Raw genomic sequence first — 20,405 nt, 5'->3', positions numbered from 1 at the left:
AAGATGCCCGATCCACGCGGCATCATCTCAGTGCACGGAAATATCAAGCGATCTCTGCGCGCCGAAGAAAGTGAGGCTGCCTTGGCAGCCACACACTAAAGGTGCCCGGACTAGCCAAAGCGCCCTATAGGTCGTCAAGACCTCAGACACAACTAATCGAGTCCGGCGCCGCTACTTATACCGAATAAATGGTCACACCCCTATTACAATGGGCTCAATGTGCGCAGACATGTGGCCATTCCTCCTCATCTTGAATTATTCATAGTTTTTAATTATCTTTTTGCATGACAACCTTTTTCACCTAAATTCCTCTCTTTTGCAGACGATCATCGTGCCACACCCGTCCAGGATATGGCACAACGGAGACACAGGCGCAGACGTGCAGCAGGGACCCGCTCCAAGGATTCTTTTTAGATTAAGACCCTGCGTAAACCCTTTTTTACTGTCTCTTGTTGATACATATCCACCGTTGAGAAGGATGCTGATGTCTTGGCATGTGGCCACGCCAGACCAATGCACGTACCTGGACATAAGGGGCTTCTTACGAAGGCCATTATTTCGGCCCGGTTTATACCACAAAGACCGAATACCTTAGGGAGTGTTCGGCGTCGCGAGTTTGGCCCTATATGCATCAGCTCTGAATCATTGTCTTTGGTCAAATGTTGGGTTTGCCCGGCTCCTGTGTTTGGGTGCCTTACGTTCCGCTTTACCGGCTAAGGTAGCACTAGGAGAACTACTGTGATTGTGCCCTGGTTCATCCGGACGAGCACCTCAGTAGAGAAAGCCGAAAAGTGAGTGTCATGATCTAGCGCGAGACTGGTCAACCACTCGATGACCCATGGGAATGTTAGAATTCCTACGCCTTAACGAAGGGCCGCTTTCCGGCCAGGCATATACGCACCCCGGGATCGGGAGAATGCGGAGCCACCGAGGGCTATCTAGTAGCCCCACTATCAAACTCCTATGGCTAAGTGAAAGTGTTAAAGCATTATAGTCCGGTTGCCTCGCTCGCTCCGCTATCACCTCCTTAATAGGACCAAGACGTTGGGTTAAGTGTGAACGCATGTTTCTGCGAACACCTCCGCATTATATGCGTGGGGGTTGAAGCCGACGACTGCAATCTTTCAGGTTATACACATGTATACATAAACGGCCGCCCAGGAGGCATCACATTACTTTCAGGCAAAAGTATAAAAGTAGCCTTATTAAAATTAAAGCATTTCGCTTACAATGAGATTACATGTCACTCAAACATAATATTTTTTGAGCACTGGGTCTCTATCAAACGAGCACCCTCAAGAACTTCCTCAAAGTAGTGCTCAGCAGCCCTTCGACCTATGGCCGAATCCTGCGCTGCAACCGTGGTAGCATCCATCTCTGCCCAGTATGCTTTAGCACGCGCGAAGGCCATTCGTGCGCCTTCTATGCACGCCGACCTCTTCATCGCATTTATCCGCGGCACCACGTCAAGGAACTGTTGCACCAAGCCGAAATAGCTGCTCGGTTTCGACCTTCCCGGCCATAGCTGATCCACAACAGACCTCATGGAGAGTCCGGACAACCTATTTAGTTCGGCCCATTCGGCTAATTGGTCCGTCAATGAAAGCGGATGCTCGGGAGAAAGGAATTGTTTCCAAAACAGCTGGTCTACTTCACGGTCCGTCTGACTCTGGAAGTATTTGGCCGCATCGGCAGCGCTCGCCGCCAAATCCATATACACATCCCCCGAACTCCACAGCCGATCCAGAGGGGCATACCATGGATCTCCGATCTTCCTCTGCAACATAAAGGATTTCCCGGCTACAATATCCCCGGCTTCCCGCAGCTCCTCCTTCTTTGCCCTCATAGCAGAGCGGAGGTCTTTTCCTATTGCAGCAGCTTTCTCAAGGTCCGATGCCTTCGCCTGGTTTTCCTTTTCAAGAGCCCGGCAACGGTCGACGGCAGCTTTCAATTCTACGGCCATATTGGACATCTTATCCCGGCTCTCGCCATGCGCGGCCTTCTCGGCTCGCAACTCTTCGGCCGCCTTCAAAGCAGCCGCATTACCCAATCTCGCTTGTTCCTTGGCTCGGGCAAGTTCCGCCCACAAGGCTTCAACAGTGGCAGCCCCATCTACAGTAATAACATGTTAAATATACTGGCTTCATGCTGCTCTTACTATGCGGCGTTTACCAGATAATAACACCTACCCTGCGCCTCGTTAAGCCTTTTGTTAACAAGCTTGATGTCGGCATCTGCCGCATCCAACTGCCGTTTTAAATGGGCAAACTCGCTAGTCCGGCTAGCCACCGGAGCTTCCATCACCTGCTCATAAAAGCAGTATGGTTACTACCTGGGATTATGATCCTCTGATCGTCATCGTTCTCAATGACAACCAGAGTCTCAGGGGCTATTATCTACACAGGGCACACTTAGCATGTGCAGGACTATCATACATTATTTTACGTACCTCAAAACCTGTCAGTAGACTCATAAAAGCTTTATGCAATCCTCTTTCGGCGGACTAGATTCTCTCCATCACCGTATTCATCAGCACATGGTGTTCATCTGAGATGGCCGCTCGCCCCACCAACTCCCTCAGAACATCCGACCGCACACTAGACGGTGCCGGACTCGTTTGTCTGCTCTCTTCGGGAGCCGGACACTGGGAACTTTGGGGGTCGACGGGATTATCTTCTAGCCTCGCCCGACTCGGAGAGACCCTCCGCAATGACACTTCAGGGTGGCCCGCTTCCGGAGCGGAGGAGTCCAGAGGAGGCGTTTCGCTCTCCATCATCTCTGGAAGAAGATCCCCCGAAGACAAGCTCATTTGAGAGGGGCTAAGGCCCGAACTGCAAAGATACATGCAGTGGTTACCTTCTCAGAAGAAAAGACGACATATCTGTACTATCAAGTTATTTTGGGTCACTTACGACTCGTGGGAGAATTGATCCCCCCACGGACTTTGTGCGGCAACCGGACCCCCCAGGGTAGGACCCTCTGTGGGAGACTTCTTCTACCATTTGGAAGCTTCAGCTTCCGAATCCCCAGACGCAATCCTTTTCCTCTTCTGATCATCTTCCTTCATGGAGACGCTCGCTCCCTCGGCTAGAGCGGCCAGCGTTGGGGGCCCGCGACCGCCCGCATTTTCCTTCAAGGGCTCCGGGCAAGGTGCGGTCTGGAGCATCTTTTCCAATATCGGATTTTCCAAACCCTCAGGGAGGGGGGCCGAGCACCGAATCAACTTCGCCTTCGTTAGCCAGTCCTGGTCAAAAAGCAAACTCTCAGAAATAACTTAGCATCAAAGGAGAGGTAGTACGCTCGGTCGGAAGACGCCTTACCTGCTCGGCGGCGCGGTTGCTACTCAGGCCCGCGTCCTCGGTGATTTCCGGACACTCCACTTGAGGTCCGAAGAACGACTTGTACATCTCCTCGTGCGTCAGGCCGAGGAAATTTTGAATGGCGCACGGTCCCTCAGGATTGAACTCCCACAAGCGAAGAGGCCGGCGTTTGCAAGGCTGGACTTGACGAACCAGCATAACTTGTGTTACCGCGACCAAACTGAAATCTCCATTAAAGAGATCTTGAATGCGGCTTTGCAGTATAGGCACGTCCTTGGCCGGACCCCAGCTCAATCCTCTGCTAATCCATGACATCAGTTGTGGAGGAGGGCCCGGGCGGAAAACGGGGGCAGCCGCCCACTTGGCACTTCTAGGAGCCGTGATGTAGAACCACTCCTGTTGCCACAATTAAGACACCTCTGGAATGAAACCTTTGGGCCACGCAGCTCCCATCATCTTGCATATTGAGGCACCTCCACACGCCGCATGTTGCCCATCGATCATCTTCGGCTTTACTTCAAAAGTCTTGAGCCATAGGCCAAAGTGAGGGGTAACCCGGAGGAAGGCCTCGCACACAACAATAAACGTCGTGATATGAAGAAAGGAGTCCGGAGCTAGATCATGGAAATCTAGCCTGTAGTAAAACATCAAGCCCCTGACAAAAGGATCCAATGCAAGGCCTAGACCTCGGAGGAAGTGGGAGACGAACACGACGCTCTCGTTGGGTTCGGGGGAGGGGACGGCCTGCCCCGGGGAGGCAGCTGATGCAGAATCTCGGCGGTCAGATATTTGGCCTCCCTCAACTTTTTGACGTCTTCTTCCGTGACGAAAGAAGGCACCCATCGGCCTTGAAGTCTAGATCCGGACATGACTGAAGGTTCGGAGCACCTGGCCTGAACTTTGGGCGTTTGAGCTTGAGGTGGGGGAAGGATTCGATTGAGCACGGGAGGAAAAAATGAAAGGCCTCGTCCCTTTATAAAGAGGGTGGATATCGAGCGTCCTCTCCGTGTCCGTTTGGACTTGCCTATGATCTAGGAGTCCTAGAAGCGGTTGGGTTACCCACGCCCGTATTGATGAGAATCCCGGAATAAGGGGACACGATCTCTGCTTTGACAAGACATGCCAAGGAAACCGCCTCGCATAACGCGCTGAGGTGGGATAATGAAACGACTCGGATAAAGGCTTGGCCATGGAGTGTCATGCTACGGAATACGTCAGCAGATTAGATTTGTGTAAATATTATTCTCTCTATGGCAATATGTGGAAATTTATTTTGCAGAGCCGGACACTATCTTTGTGTTCAAAATCTTCTATGAAGTACTTGGAGGAGGAACCCGCCTTGCAATGCCGAAGACAAACTGTGCGTCGGACTCGTCGTCATTGAAGCCTGGTTCAGGGGCTACTGAGGGAGTCCTGGATTAGGGGGTGTTCGGATAGCCAAACTGTACCTTCAGCCGGACTCCTGGACTATGAAGATACAAGATTGAAGACTCCGTCCCATGTCCGGAAGGGACTTTCCTTGGCGTGGAAGGCAAGCTTGGCGATACGGATGTTCAGATCTCCTACCATTGTAACCGACTCTATGTAACCCTAACCCTCTCCGGTGTCTATATAAACCGGAGGGTTTTAGTCCGTAGGACACCATACACATCAACAATCATACCATAGGCTAGCTTCTAGGGTTTAGCCTCTCTGATCTCGTGGTAGATCTACTCTTGTACTACCCATATCATCAATATTAATCAAGCAGGACGTAGGGTTTTACCTCCATCGAGAAGGCCCGAACCTGGGTAAAACTTTGTGTCCCTTGACTCCTGTTACCATCCGGCCTAGACGCACAGTTCCGGACCCCCTACCCGAGATCCGCCGGTTTTGACACCGACATGGGTCCCGAACTGTGCGTCTAAGGTCGATGGTAACAGGAGACAGGGGGCACGATGTTTACCCAGGTTCGGGCCCTCTCTATGGAGGTAATACCCTACGTCCTGCTTTTATTGATATTGATGAATACGAGTATTACAAGAGTTGATCTACCTCGAGATCGTAATGGCTAAACCCTGGAGGTCTAGCTTGTGTGGCTATGGTAATGAATATCTCCCTCTCCGGACTAAGCCCTCTGGTTTATATAAACACCAAGAGGATCTAGGGTTACATAAGGTCGGTTACAAAGAAAGGAATCTACATATTTGATCGCGAAGCTTGCCCTCCATGCCAAGGAGAGTCCCATCCAGACACAGGCCAGTCTTCGGTCTTTGTGTTCTTCACAGCCCATCAGTCCGGCCCACGGCTAACAGGCCAGACGCCCGAGGACCCCTTAGTCCAGGACTCCCTCAGTAGCCCTGAACCTGGCTTCAATGACAAGGTATCCGGCGCATAGATCTGTCTTCGGCATTGCAAGGCGGGTTCCTCCTTCCGAACTCCAAGATAGTCTTAGGACGTATTGATCGTGTCCGGACCTGTAACACACACAACACACACAACCGCAGAGAGAATATAATAATCCTCGAGTCCAATCTATTGACAACTTTTTACAACATGACATCACGTCTTCTCGGTCATAATTTTGAACCAGTCTTCGCCTGTTGCTCCATGTTTTGAGACGCGGTTGCCATTGGAACGTCTTGTCGAAGCAGAGATCATGTCCCCTTATTGCGGGATTCTCATCAATACGGGCGTGGGTAACCCAACCGTGCCATTTACACAACCCTTGGGAGTAGGCGAACTTTAAGGCGAGTGGGGAGGCGTTCAATATTCACTGCCCTTATAAGGAGATAAGAATCCCCTTTCTTCTCCCACGCCTTCTCTCGTCCTCTGCCCTTCCACTCTTGAGCTCCAGCACCCAAGTTCTCATCTTTTTCCCACTCGAGCAAGCACTCAACCATGTCCAGATCCGGAGGTCAAGGCAAGTGGATGGCCTCCTCCGTCGGGGAGAAGGACATTGCCGAGCTTAGGGCGGCCGGGTACCTGGCGAAGGAAATTGCCCACCGCCTTCCAGCCAAGGGACAAATCGTCCCCACACCGAAGCCCAGCGAGAGGGCAGTATTCATCCCCCATTTCCTCCACGGGCTAGGGTTTCCACTCCACCCTTTCGTCCGCGGGCTGATGTTCTACTACGGGACAGACTTCCACGACCTATCCGCGAACTCCTTCCTCAATATCTCGGTGTTCATCGTTGTGTGTGAGGCCTTCCTCCGCATCCAGCTCCACTTTGCTCTGTGGCTCAAAATCTTCAATGTGAACGCGAAGGTAGTGGATGGCCAGCAGGCGGAGTGCGGAGGCGCCATGGTGAGCAAGCTGGCCAATGTCTCCTGGCCAAAAGGCACTTTCATGGAGACCGGCAAGGAATGGCAAAAACAATGGTTCTACATCACAGAACCCCGCGATGCCACCTGGACCACGACTGCCGAATTCAACTCCGGCGCTCCCATGCGACTCACCTCCTGGTTCGAGAAGAGCCCGAACTGGTGTTCGTAAGACGAGCTGATAGCACTGCAAACGCACATCCAAAGCATGGTGGACAAAGACATCAAGCTCGTCGACATAATCCAAGTGATGTTGGTGCGCCGGATCCTCCCCTGCCAGAGCCGAAGCCGCCCTCTATGGGAGTTCAATCCGAAGAAGCACCATACCCTAGAGAGGCTCTTCGAAACAACTCACTAAGATGCCTGGAAGTTGCTCTTCAAGGGCAACGAGATACCGTCGGCCACAGATTCGGACCGCAGGCATGACATTAACCACCTCCCCAATGAGGTATGTTATCTTTAACACATCCCCTACTTGCTTGTTTCGAGGATGATATCTAAGCAGTTATTACCATTGCTTCTTCCAAACTGGATGAAGAGGGCGAAGCAGATCCGGTGTCCAACTCCGCTGCCTGAAGAACCAGTCATCCCGCGTTTAGCGAAGATGCTGGAATCGGTGCCCTATAAGGCGCCGGGGAAGAAGGCCCAGGGGAAGGCCAAGGGGGTCCGGAGTGGCCCCCACCGCAAGGGCGCTTCGTACACGACGTCCGAAAACAAGACCCGCTCCTCCGCCGCCGAAGACGGCGACAATGAGGAGGAGGAGGAAAGCGATTCTCCCCCTGATGGGGGAGGAAGAAGAGGGCGGCCTACACAATTCTGGAGGTGGAGGTGCCCAAGAAGGCGAAAGGCCCACTCATGGGCAGCTCCGCATGGGACGTCGAAAGCAGTCCGGAGCAACGCCCCCGCACTAAGCCTCGGGCTGCATCGTAAGTGCTAAGACTCATATCTGCCCATAAACCAAGTCTATCCTCCTTGTTGTATTGACATGATTGGTTACATTATTACAGTCCGGCCCATGACCGCCCCCAGCGATCCTCGTCAGGAGGTTCATTGGATTCACAGGCGATGGCCAGCGAGTCACCACCGGCCGCTCACTTCCCCAAGGCCAAGGACGACACAGAGGTGCTGTCCCGAAGGACTTTCCTAGGCCGGGGAGAGGCTTAGGAGGCGCCAAAAGGCGATGCCTCCATCGCCGGACACCAGGGGGAGCCGATCCCCATGGAGACTGGTGGTGAGGAGGGTCGTATTCAGTTCGGCCCTCAGCCGGACTCCATTCCGGAGACCGGTACGACTCCAGAATCTGGCACGCAATCTCCTTTGAAAGAAGAGGGTATGCCTATTCCGCCGGTGACCCCTGTCCAACCAGGGGCACCGAATAATCTGCTAGAAGCGCTATGAGGTGCTTCCATTGTGGACGAGCAACGTGTTCTTATGGGCACGATAATTGAAAGGGTTCAGCCCGCCAAGAGTGGACTAACCGAAGCCTGCAGCAGCCTGCTGACAGGTTTTGAGGTAAGCGGCGCAAGAAGAGAAAATCCCAATATAGACAGTAGCCCCTGAGACACTGTCCGGTGTTCGGAAAGAAAAGCCGGATATAGGATCAATCCTTTATTGCAGGAAACTAACTAAATTGTCTGATATGAATACGCAGCCATCGCTGTTGGCCGCAGCCTCACATACTGCTGAGGTCTCCGAACTGAAGCGGAGACTGGAGCAGGCCGAGGAGGAGCTCGGCCAGGTGAGGAGGCAGCTCCAAGAAAAAGAAGGTATGTGATAACCCGTTATGTATTCAGAAAAAGTAAAATGACATGCATTTGACCGAAGTGCCATGATATGTACAGAAGCGATGACCAAGGTCGAGGACCTGAGAGAGGCCCTTGTCGAAGCCGAGGGGAAGGCTATCAAGGAGAAGGCCGCCCGTAAGAGGCTCAAGGCCCGGGTCAACAAAGTACAACAGGAGCTCCAGGACGCGGTGAGGAAGTGCGAGACCTTGGAGCACAATGCGTCAGCTCAAGAGGCCGAACTCGCCAAGGCTTGTAAGAGTGCGGACACGGCTCGGAGTGAAGCCCAGGGCGCCCTCCAGGAGATCCAGGAGGCCAGGAAGATAACGACGGGTAAGGCATTCAATATGCAAAGCAAGAATGTGAAGAGGAAATATCTTTTACTGACCCGGATTTGGAGTTCTCCAGGGGCTTTTGTTGATCTGCCACACAGTGTGACCAACGCCGCGGAGTTCTTCCGAGTCGAAGAAGGAGGCTCCACGGAGAAGCTATTTTGGTCACAATATCTTGTGCCGGAACATCCGATGCCCTTCATCGATCAGCTAAAACAGCTGGTCGAGCTGCATAGGGTGGCCGAACTGGCCATGAAGGATTTAACAATCCGGCTATGGCCAGCTGAAGCTATACCCAGCAGTTACTTTGGCCTCGTGAAGAGGCTGGTTGATGCCTGTCCTCGGCTGGACGTCATCAAGTGGTCCGTCTGCATTGAAGGCGCGCGTCTGGCCTTCTCCTATGTCAAGGTCTGGTGGGCGAAGATGGACGTCATCAAGTTGGCGACCGAGGGGCCGCCTGAGGGCAAGGAGCACCGCACACCCGAGCGATACTTTGGCGATGTCTTGGAGGGGTCCCGCATTGTTGCGGATCAATGTGCGAAATACACGATCTCTGAATGAATATATTCAAGTTCCTTCTGCCTTGTATGATAGAACAAAGTGGGTTTGTAATATAATGCTTGTTATGTTTTTAAATTTTATCTCCTATGAAGCCGTGTTGTACGAAATCTGAGGGTTAACCGGTCGTCGGCTTCTGCCCCCATGTAGGTAGTACGGAGGTGTTCGGAATGGATTCTAAACAATCTTGACCCAATTTTATGGTCCTTGAAGGAGTTGTTTAGCGCAACGAACCAGGCAACCAGACTATGTGGCTTTAATGCCCTCACTTAGCCATAGGAGTTCGACAATCAAAACATGGGCACGTCCCCTATTACCCGAACTAGAGTGCTATAAGCGTTTGATCGGGAAGTATCGATCCTTCGCGTAATGCGGAAGAAATCTCCAACTATTTGCAACCTCCAAACAGCTGACCGGCTCTTGCCGTATCATGACAGTAAGTTTTCGTCTTTCTCTACTGAGTTGTTCCTTTCGATAAACCAAGGCACAATCACAGTAGTTCTCCCTTTACTACCTTAGCCGATATAGTGGAACGTAAGGTAGCAAGCACAGGATCCGGGCAACCCAACTATTGACCAAAGACATGATTCGGAGCCAATGCATATAATGCTAAATTCGGGGTGCCGAACTATACTTATAAGAAGTGTTTGGACTTTTGTTGCCATAGTGTGGGGTGCTATGAAGCCCCTGGAAAACATCAAATGCACCAAAGTGTACGGGTGCTACCTGATAAAGTTACCAGAAAAGACAAAACATGAAGAAAAAGAAGAACAAGTGATAAGCTAGGGCCGTAAAATTTGAGTCGCAAACTGTTCTTATTATAATTTCATTGGTGCGTTAAAGCGCATTTATACAAGTAATGCAATAAGCATGAGGCTAGTTACTATGCCTTAACCAAGTGAGAGCTGCACATGGGTCCTGAAAAACAGGTAGAGTGATCGTTAACGAAACCACCTAGAGAAGTCCCCCATATGCCTGTGCTTCTTGCCTCCTTGGTGTGTTTGTCCTTCAAGAGTATCGATGATCAGGCCATCAGATGGGGCATGTGGGATTGAAACCTGAAAAGGAAACTAATAAAAGTGAAAGTATGTGTGTATCCAGTGTCGGTTAAGCCATACTGTGGATCACAAGCTAGCTATGCCTCCGTCGATGCCCATGGAATTTTGAGTGTGTAGTTACGTACGCGCGGTGTGAATGTCACCACTTGATCGAGACTGAGAAGGAGGCCGGATTGCTAGTCGAGCTCCTGACGAGCCGAGCTGTCCTGCTGCAGGGTAGTTCGGATCCTCTTGACGGTGTTCATGGGCTCGGCAACCGAATGAAGGTTTTACTTGAGAAGGCCCTCTGTACTTCTGCTGTTAAGGCAGTTGTGTGCTCTTCCATACGGAGGGAGCGTTCCGTATTTCCATTGATTGTTATGACGCCACATGAGCTGGGCATCTTGAGCTTGAGATAAGCATAGTGTGGCACTGCGTTAAATCTGGTGAATGTGGTTCGTCCGAGCAGCGCATAATAGCCGCTGCGAAAGGGGACAATGTCGAAGATTAACTCCTCACTTTGGAAGTTGTCCGGAGATCCTAAGACAACCTCTAGTGTGATTGAGCCCGTGCAACAGGGCTCTATGCCCGGTATGACTCCTTTGAAGTTAGTCTTTGTGGGCTTGACCCGTGATGGGTTAATGCCCATTTTGCGCACTGTATCCTGATAGAGCAGATTGAGGCTACTGCCACCGTCCATGAGGACTCGCGTCAGGTGGAATCCATCAATGATTGGGTCTAGGACTAGTGCGGCTGATCCGCCATGCCGAATACTGGTCGGATGATCCCGACGATCAAAAGTGATCGGGCACGATGACCATGGATTGAATTTTGGGGCGACTGGCTCTATCGCATAGACGTCCCTGAGTGCGCGCTTGCGCTCCCTCTTGGGGATGTGTGTAGCATATATCATGTTCACCATTTTGACCTTAGGGGGAAACTTCTTCCGTCCCCCTATGTTTGGCTGCAGGGGCTCCTCGTCATCGTCCTTGCTCTATGATCCTTTTCTTGTTTTCGGCATTTAACTTGCCGGCTTGCTTAAAAACCCAGCAATCTCTGTTGGTATGGTTGGCTAGTTTGTCTGGGGTGCCATGGATTTGGTACAGACGGTCGAGTATGCGGTCTATGATGGATGGTCCCTGATTGTTTCTTTTATATGGCTTTTTCCGCTGACCGGACTTGGAGCTGCTGAATCCGGCATTAAAAGCAGTGTCATCGGTGTTGTCGTCATTACTTCGGCGTTTGTGTTTGCTGCGTTGGAGCTTGCCGTTGCAGTTCTTAACCTCAGAGGGGCCTACCTCGCTGGCTGTGTTTTTGCTACGAGCCAACCAACTATCCTCACCCGCGCAAAAGCGGGTCATGAGTGCCGTGAGGTCTGCCATAGATTTCGGCTTTTCTTAGCCGAGGTGGCGGGCAAGCCATTCGTCGCGGATGCTATGTTTAAAGGCCGCTAGGGCTTCGGCATCCGGACAGTCGACGATCTAGTTCTTTTTGGTTAGGAACCTAGTCCAAAATTTCCCGGCTGACTCTCCAGGTTATTGGACTATGTGGCTTAAATCATCGGCGTCTGGTGGTCGGACATATGTACCTTGGAGGTTGTCGAGGAAGGCTTCTTCCAAGTCCTCCCAGCTACGATAGAATTTTCAGGCAGGCTATTTAACCAGTGCCGAGCTAGCCCTTTAAGCTTTAATGGGAGGTATTTGATAGAATGGAGGTCATCTCCGCGAGCCATGTGGATATGGAGAATAAAATCCTCGATCCATACCGCAGGGTCGGTTGTTCCGTCGTATGATTCAATGTTAACGGGTTTGAACCCTTCGGGGAATTTGTGATCCATTACTTCGTCGGTGAAGCAAAGTGGGTGTGCGGTGCCTCTATATCAGGCCGCGTCGCGACGTAGCTCCGATGGAGTCCGTCTGCGGTTGTCGGCTTGGGTGTGACTAGGTTTGTCACATCCGAATAGGTAGCATCATCATGTTTCGAGGAATGTCCTCGCGATCCGTAAATCGATCGGGTATATCCTGCTTTATTGTTCAGGTCATGTCGAAGGTCATATGTATGACTGTGAGCTAATTTACCTCTGCCTTTGCGATGAGGCGGGGCAGGCTGGTGTTCGGCTTGAGTTGCCGCTTTGTCCCGTCCACGTGGTGGTCGGTCAGCCGCATTGCGCGATGGTGGTATGTGTTCCGGCGCCTCGTCGTCGGACTGAGGTAGTAATTTGTGTTTTGGGTAGCTTTTGGCCGGGCGCTTGAGGCCGTATTCTTCGGCTGCTAGGACGTCGGTCCATTTAGCATTGAGCAGATCTTGGTTAGTTGAAGCTGTAGCTACTTCTTTTTCAGGCTCCTTGCAGTGGCTATTAGCTAGCGCTTGAAGCGCTCCTGCTCAAGAGGTTCCTCAGGCACGATGAAATCCTCGGTGCCGAGGCTCGCCTCATCCTCAGAGAGCGGAAGATAGTTACTGTCCTCCGAGTCCTCATGTGTGGCCTATCTACTAGGGCTAACATGCCCATCTTCCCGTTCATCTTGTTAGGTAGCTGCGTCAACGGGGTCTTCGTTGTCTTCGGCACCTTTTGGAGTGTTATCTTCTCCTGTGCCGGTGTTGCTATCTTTACCGCGGCGTGACTTAGAGCGGCGCCGCTGACGCCGGTGTTTCGATGGTATCTCAGGAGGTTTATCCTCAACTGGGTCTTCTTTGTCATCGCTGCTATTCTCCTTTGGTGCATCCACCATGTACACATCATACGAGAAAGTGGTCGTCCAGCGTCTGGTGAACGGTGGGTCCTAGGCCTCTTCTTCTTCGGCATCGTCGTCCATACCTTTGATGTCATCAGAGCCGTAATCGAGCATGTCGGTTAAGTCTTCGACGGTGGCTATAAAGTGGGTGGCAGGTGGGGAGCGAAATTCCCTATCATCAGCTTCTAGTTTGAACTGGATATAGTTTGGTTGTGAGTCCCCCGCCAAGGACAGGTTCTTTAATGAGCTTAGCACGTCGCCCAAGGGTGACTGCTAGAAGATGTCTGTGGCATTGAACTCGAAGATCGATAAACGATCAAGTTCGGCATCCGTGGACTCACATGGTTCGGAACTTACATCTGGAGACGAGTCCGGGGTTCCGGTGCCAAGAATATTGTGTGAGTTTAAGTCCATGTGCGGCTCCAACGCCGGGGAATCTGTGGCCTTCGTGGAGGGGTTGAACCTCCAGTCCTTAGATGGCGCCGTATGCTCTGGATCTAAGGCCAGAGCAGTTACAGGAGCTATCTCCTGGATATGGTCCGATGACAGATATAGGTCATGTTCATCGAGGTGACCAGGAGCGATCGCCGCGGTCTCGAATCCAGCAAAGATCAGATCTCCATGGATGTCTGCGACGTAGTTCAAGCTCCCAAATCTGATATGGTGACCAGGGGCATAGCTATCGATCTGCTCCAAATGGCCAAACGAGTTGGCCCACAGTGTGAAGCCGCCGAACACGAAAATCTGTCCGGGAGGAAGGTTTCTCCTTGGACGGCGTCATTGTTGACGATCGAAGGGGCCATCAAACCTTTTGAGGACGGCACAGTGGAACTCTCAATGAAAGCATCAATGTCGGTGTCAAAACCGGCGGATCTCGGGTAGGGGGTCCTGAACTGTGCGTCTAAGGTCGATGGTAACAGGAGACAGGGGACACAATGTTTACCCAGGTTCGGGCCCTCTCTATGGAGGTAATAACCTATGTCCTGCTTGATTGATATTGATGAATACGAGTATTATAAGAGTTGATCTACCTCGAGATCGTAATGGCTAAACCCTAGTGGTCTAGCTTGTGTGGCTATGGTAATGAATATCTCCCTCTCCGGACTAAGCCCTCTGGTTTATATAAACACCAGGAGGATCTAGGGTTACATAAGGTCGGTTACAAAGAAAGGAATCTACATATTTGATCGCCAAGCTTGCCCTCCATGCCAAGGAGAGTCCCATCCGGACACGGGGCAGTCTTCGGTCTTCGTGTTCTTCACAGCCCATCAGTCCGGCCCACGGCTAACAGGCCGGACGCCCGAGGACCCATTAGTCCAGGACTCCCTCAAAGGGTGTGGCTGCCCTCCCACCCCCTCACTATATATAGGGGGAAGGGGAGAAGGGGGAGGCGCCCTAGAGTTTCCCCTAGGGGGCGGGGGCTAGGACAGATTGGATCTCCCTAGGGAAACCCTAGGGAGACTTGCCCCCCAAGCCAAGCAGGTGGAGGCTTGCCTCCCAAGACAGGTGGAGGCACCCCACCTCCAAGTAACATGGGAAAAGGGTGTGGGGGAGCACAGCCCCTTAGTGGGCTGGTTTGCCCCCTCCCCTTGGCCCATGAGGCCCTGCAACACTTGACGGGGCTCCCGAAACACCTTTCGATCATGCTGGCCATAGCCTGGTACCCCGGAACACTTCCGGACTCCAATACCCTTCGTCCAATATACCGATCTTCACCTCTGGACCATTCTGGAACTCCACATGACGTCCGGGATCTCATCCGGGACTCCGAACTACCTTCGGTAACCACATACTATTTCCCATAATAACTCTAGCGTCACCGAACCTTAAGTGTGTAGACCCTACGGGTTCGGGAACCATGCAGACATGACCGAGAAACCTCTAGAATAGTTCAATTCTCCTTCTCCACATGACACCCTTGTGTTGTCAAACTAATGAATCCCTCTCCACCCCTGCTCCGACAAAGCAATAAGCACTAGGGTATCCACCCACCCGCCAGTTCGAATAGCCGGTTTCCTCCCCTTCCGCTCAAGCTAAAGGTTCTGGGCTACGGCTTCCGGTTCCGTATTCCGATTCGTCTTCGGATAGCATTAGAAAATCCCTTTCATGCCTTGCCAATACAACTATTATTTTTCTTAGCTGAGGAGCCTTTGGAAGTACCGTTGTTGGATCGTATTGAGCCATTATAGGATCGGATAAAGATTCACTCTTTGCCAATGCCTGCTTCCTTGGTTTCCTACTTTCTGCATCGAAAGTGACTTTTTGCTCAGTATCGAGAACCACTTCTTCTCCTTTTCGAGGCGTAGATCGCCCGTCATCTGATTTGCTTCGTCAAAGCGGATAGCATTATGGAATTGATTATATTCGTAGAAAAAGCACCCCTATTTAATAAGTCCTCGGAAATGATCTCATCCAGTACTTCTCTCAGCCTATTTGCCAAGACTTTGGAGCATAGCTTGTAAATGACATTGCACAAAGATATCGGCCTATACTGTGATATTTCTTGGGGGTTCTACTGTCAGCAAGTGCACTATTATTTACTTCACCGCGTACTTAAAGAATTGTTGGTAGCAAAGAACAGCACCTGATAGAAAGGATGCTAACCAAGCCTCTTCTGTTTAAGCAAGGCTAAGCCAGAATAAGGGGTACAGTAGGCTGGTGACCCTGACGATAGCACTAAGACTGCCTCGGGAATCTGCTCAATCGTTGAAGAGTGTCTCGGGAATTGAATAAAAGCACTGATATCCATATAATCCTACAATTATGCTCTATTCTCTTGAAGAGAAGACACTTGAACTTCGTCATGTGCTATTGATCCTTTTGAACCTAAATTCACATTGGCATTCTAATCTTTGATTATTTCTTAATAAATTCGACCCGGAAGGCTTTTTAGCTAAACATAAGGAGTGGTGTGCGGACCCACAGGCAGTTACCAATATATCATTAGATTAGTTAATTCCCACGCGCCAAACAGGTGTCACCACACTGCCTCCCAAAGGCTTCTTTTAGGCTTCCCCGCCACATCACACGCGTGCTTGCTTTTACTAATCCGATCTAGAAAAAACGAACATTCTCCCACGTGCTTCGGGCCTTGCAATAGCAGTAGATGCTACAGACGTGGTGTCATTATCAGCGATTCCTCAATCGATCAGAAGAAAGGGAATATAACCTGCCCCTCATTGTCCTTCAATCATGGTGCAATGAATATCGTAGATAGAGTGATTTCGATCTCATATAGCTAGCTTTCCTTTCAAAGTGAAACGATTTTCCTTTTATGTTGAGATATTTGAATTGGATTTTATTTCACCACTACTATCGTAACGCACAGAAAACACTGACGTTTCCGCTCACTTTCAACCACTGCCACTTTACCTGAGCACTGTGACGCAGTCGGTTAAGTATTGAGTTTCTGCTAGTATATCAAGGACTTATGAGAACTGAAAAGAAAAAAACGAAAAAAGGAATTCTCATAGTTCATTGAATTAAGGGAGGGCCATTCGTGGGGGGTTCATGGAAGAGTTGGGTTCGATTCCCTTTATACGCGATATGGCGAAAAAGACTGATTCAACGAAATATGCCATGCCAGCATTAAGATTTAAAATGTGTCGTCTACTTCCAGGAAATGTTCGGAACAGAGAACTTTCTCTAATCCAACGCCGTATTCTCCGAAGATTGAGGAACAAGAGGAGATCCATTAAAAGAAATCTTTCTCGGAGAGAAAATCTAAACAGTAACATCAAATCACAAACTACACGAAAGTTGTCTCTTTATTATGGGGATTTACCCATAAGGGAGATGCACAGAGGAAGAGAACAAACTTCATATATCCCTTTTTACTCAATCAAGAAACAAGATCGGACGTGATTCCGGTTCGTCTCCATTTTAGTGACACTCTTCCTCAAGCAAGGCAGCCGATAAGTCATCGAAGGGTTTGTTTGAATAATGGACTGGTAACCATTACTCATTTGAAAGTTTCCCACGGTGATCTAATATCTTTTAAAGAAAATGACGGGAGAACCCGCGGTTTTGAAATAAGGAGATCTTTCTATATCGACATATCAGTTGGAAAAATCATAGGCAAATTCCTATCGGCCATATCAGTTGGAAAAAGAAGAGGCAAATTCCTACCGGCCAGAATCTGGAGAAGAACAAAAAAAGAATGGTTCCGCTTACTCACAACTCAGAGGGGATGCCGCTTACTACTCAAATCCAAGGAATTGCAAAAGTTGCGTTCTTATATGCAAGAAGAAGACTTTGAAAGAACAAAGAAGTTTGGATCCGCAAAAGTATGCTTAGGCAGTTCCTTCGCTGAGCACAACAGAATGAAGAGGAATTTGTTTCATTTCAAATACTTCTTCTTATTGAAAAGAGGGAAGGAGAAAAACCGAAATCTTCCTACTCGAACAATAAGTCCTTTTGTAGAAAAGTCTTCTTTATATAGTAATTCGACCTATTGCTCCGGATCCCCGTTTACTAGGAAGATAAGAATCAAAAGGATCGAACTACCTACTCATTATTCGGAGGTGAATCATAGAACACTAAAAGCTATGGTATCTTATGGACCTAACATAGGTCACATCCCTCACGACATAAGATTGAAAGATCCAAACCTTCCTCTTCGGAGCGGAAACGGACGTGGCCAAAACATATTAAAAAAGATCGGCCTAGTCGCTCATAGGGACATATCTATCCGGATAGAGGATAGTCTAGATCAATTTTGAGAAAAAACTCTCTCTATATAGATAGGTATCTCTGTGGATAGAGATAAAGATAGGGATCCCTATAAATCGAAATATATGGAAAAAGTGCACTTTTTGACTACTACTATTTCTTAGACTTTTTCAAGGAAACATCATTTTTTCGATTTTGACTGAATTGGTCGGAGCGTAGACGAGCAAGCAGAGCCCAGGAAAGAGGTCAGATCGTCATAGAGCAGTCGACTATAAGTATAAGACTGCTGGCCTGAGAGAAGGCAGTCTCTCTCGGGAAACATGGCCCAATTTCTCTTCTTTCTTTTCACACAGGCAACAATTGGGAATAAAACAGACCATGAACATGAGTTTAAAATGTAAAAAAAAGGAAGAGTGCATTCTCCACTTTCTTATCTCGAAAATGCGTAATATAGTGATGTCATGTGTCTATTTCTCTGAAAAGGTGGGTCGGCCCTTAGGGCAAACAGTAGTGCCAGGTTCCATTGTGGAACGGTCGTTTGCCGGTGACCTTTGTCCGCTGTAGTACGAGTGACTGGCGCATCGCATCCAATCTCTCATGTCAATGAGTCAGTTAGAAAGCAGCTCCAAATGAATCAGTGATTTCCCCTTTATTTCCCTTGGAACCAAGGGGAACAAGACGAGATTCCGTGTTCACTTATCGATTCCAAAATGAATCGAATTCGTGAACTTTATAACGATATTACTCCTCTTCCTTACGGCTCCCCTGTGCCTAGTGATTTCTCGTGCTCGATTCATCCCATTCTAGTACATCTACTCGGCTATCCTTATAAAAGTCAAAAGATAAGGAGCTCAACCTGTGGAAATCCTACTACCATCGGCTGTCACATTCGTTCCCACTTACCGCAGGGATGGATCAAGTAACTGGTGATTCTTTTCAAGGTCAGATGCTTTTTGGGCTTATTTTCTAAAAAATCTTCATTTTGATCGAAAAAACCTGGGGTTAGGCGAATGCGCGGGTACTCTTGATCTGGCAGCTCCATGTAAATTTCCTCATCCAACTCCCCATTAAGGAAAGCCGTCTGCCCATCTGATGAACGAGAAGACCGTGCAAGGCAGCCCGTGATAGTAGTACTCGAATGGTGGTAAATCTAGCCACAGGTGAGTAAGTATCAAAGAAATGCCTACTTTTGCTGCTATGCGGATGGAGGACTTTTGGGCCTGGCATTACGAGAAATCAGGACAGTTCTCTGTCTGTTCTGCTTACCGGATGTTGATAAAAACGAAGCAGCGACGGGGTACCCGTGGATCCACTATGCAATAGACCACTCGGGTAGTGTTGCCATAGGCGACATGCAGAGCCCGCACTGTCAGATGGGAGAGCGCCAACGGCCTTTGGATGATGTCAGGAACGGGGGACCTTGAAGGATCAGGAAGAGAAACATCTGAGCCACCGTCAGACTCATCACCGTCGGAGCCAGCGTTGTCAGGCGCCTGAATAGCATGGGATCAGTCCATCATCGCCCGCAGCTTCACTTCACTTCAGTTCAGCTCAGCATACTAGGGAGACCACGGGGAATGTGAGAGTACTGACATATGACCCAATCACGACAAAGCCTTGTGCTGCAACAACTGTGGCTAGGGATAAGAGTTCCTCGGCTACAACTTCCAATAACTAAGCTCGTGTAAAAGTATTAGTTAGCGGGTCTTGGTTGAATAGTGGATCTTGGTTGAGAAACTCATAGATAGAGATTGATCTGTTTGCTCTCCGCTTAGTGGTTTCTTACTCGGTCTCCTCATCTGAATAGATGGTCGCACGCTTCAACTAGAATCCAAACCATAGTAGAACGGGGGCTCAAAAGGAAACTTCGGAGCTGGAATATATAATCTCCAGTAGTACACTTAGCCCTTCGGCCTTATTTCAACTTGAACATGATTTTGCAGCACATTTTGGCATTATTATATTAACATAAGCACTGAACACTGACGGCTAGCCCATACATGCAAACACAAGAAATCAAACCAAACAAAGACACTTAGCATAGGAGTAGATCGGAATCAAACTAAGACAAAGAACACCTGACATGAAAACAAATGTCTCCAGACACTTATTGAATTTAAACCAACCTTAGAAAACTAAAAAGAGTCTACGGACTCTTCTATTCTAGCGAGATGCTAGACGAATAAAGAGCACTTGCTGCTCCACCCGCAGCGCTTCCTGCCTCTCCTCCAAACCCTCTATGCGCTCTCTGGTAGCGCGAATGCGCGCTTCTTTCTTTGCAGGATCCATTGTTCTAACACTTCTCAACTGGTTGTTTAGCACTCTACGGTGCCCTTCAATCTCATTTTTCAGTTGCTCCGTTTCGGTAGCAATTGCAGAAAGCCTGTTTGCGGTTGCAGCATCCATAGCAATGCGTGCTAGTACTCAATTTCTTTGTGATGAAGTGAAGATATCTATATACCATTTATAGAGTGGTAGAGTAATATCGCCATGCAGTACGAATTGCATGGCTGCATGCAGCCTTTATGAACAAACAAACTTTGCAGAGCCGTTTCACCTAATCGATTCCGTCGGCGGATCATCCACGTCACGAATTGAATGGCAGGCACAATTCTTACTAGTTCTCTGCCCTACTTTTTTCAGTTGAAGACTATCAGGCCTGGAAATGGAAA

At 49.5% G+C, this 20,405-nt stretch overlaps 1 protein-coding gene across 1 annotated transcript; it reads left to right on the top strand.

Annotated features, from left to right (window-relative positions):
- Positions 1-6,230: 6,230 nt before the first annotated feature.
- LOC125531536 (uncharacterized) lies at positions 6,231-17,798 on the top strand. Its single transcript, XM_087520117.1, has 6 exons — positions 6,231-6,359; positions 6,567-6,790; positions 7,630-7,744; positions 8,274-8,388; positions 8,464-8,658; positions 16,798-17,798. Exons 1-6 carry the CDS (start codon positions 6,231-6,233, stop codon positions 17,781-17,783), a joined length of 1,764 nt encoding a protein of 587 aa, XP_087376243.1. The 3' UTR covers positions 17,784-17,798.
- The last annotated feature ends 2,607 nt before the right edge of the window (positions 17,799-20,405 follow it).

The sequence above is a fragment of the Triticum urartu genome, chromosome 4A (genome assembly GCF_056163025.1).
Source record: "Triticum urartu cultivar PI428250 chromosome 4A, HENAU_Tu73, whole genome shotgun sequence".
Taxonomy (NCBI): Eukaryota; Viridiplantae; Streptophyta; class Magnoliopsida; order Poales; family Poaceae; genus Triticum; species Triticum urartu.
Note: the sequence above shows the minus strand (reverse complement) of the source record. Positions and strands in the feature narration are given on the sequence as shown.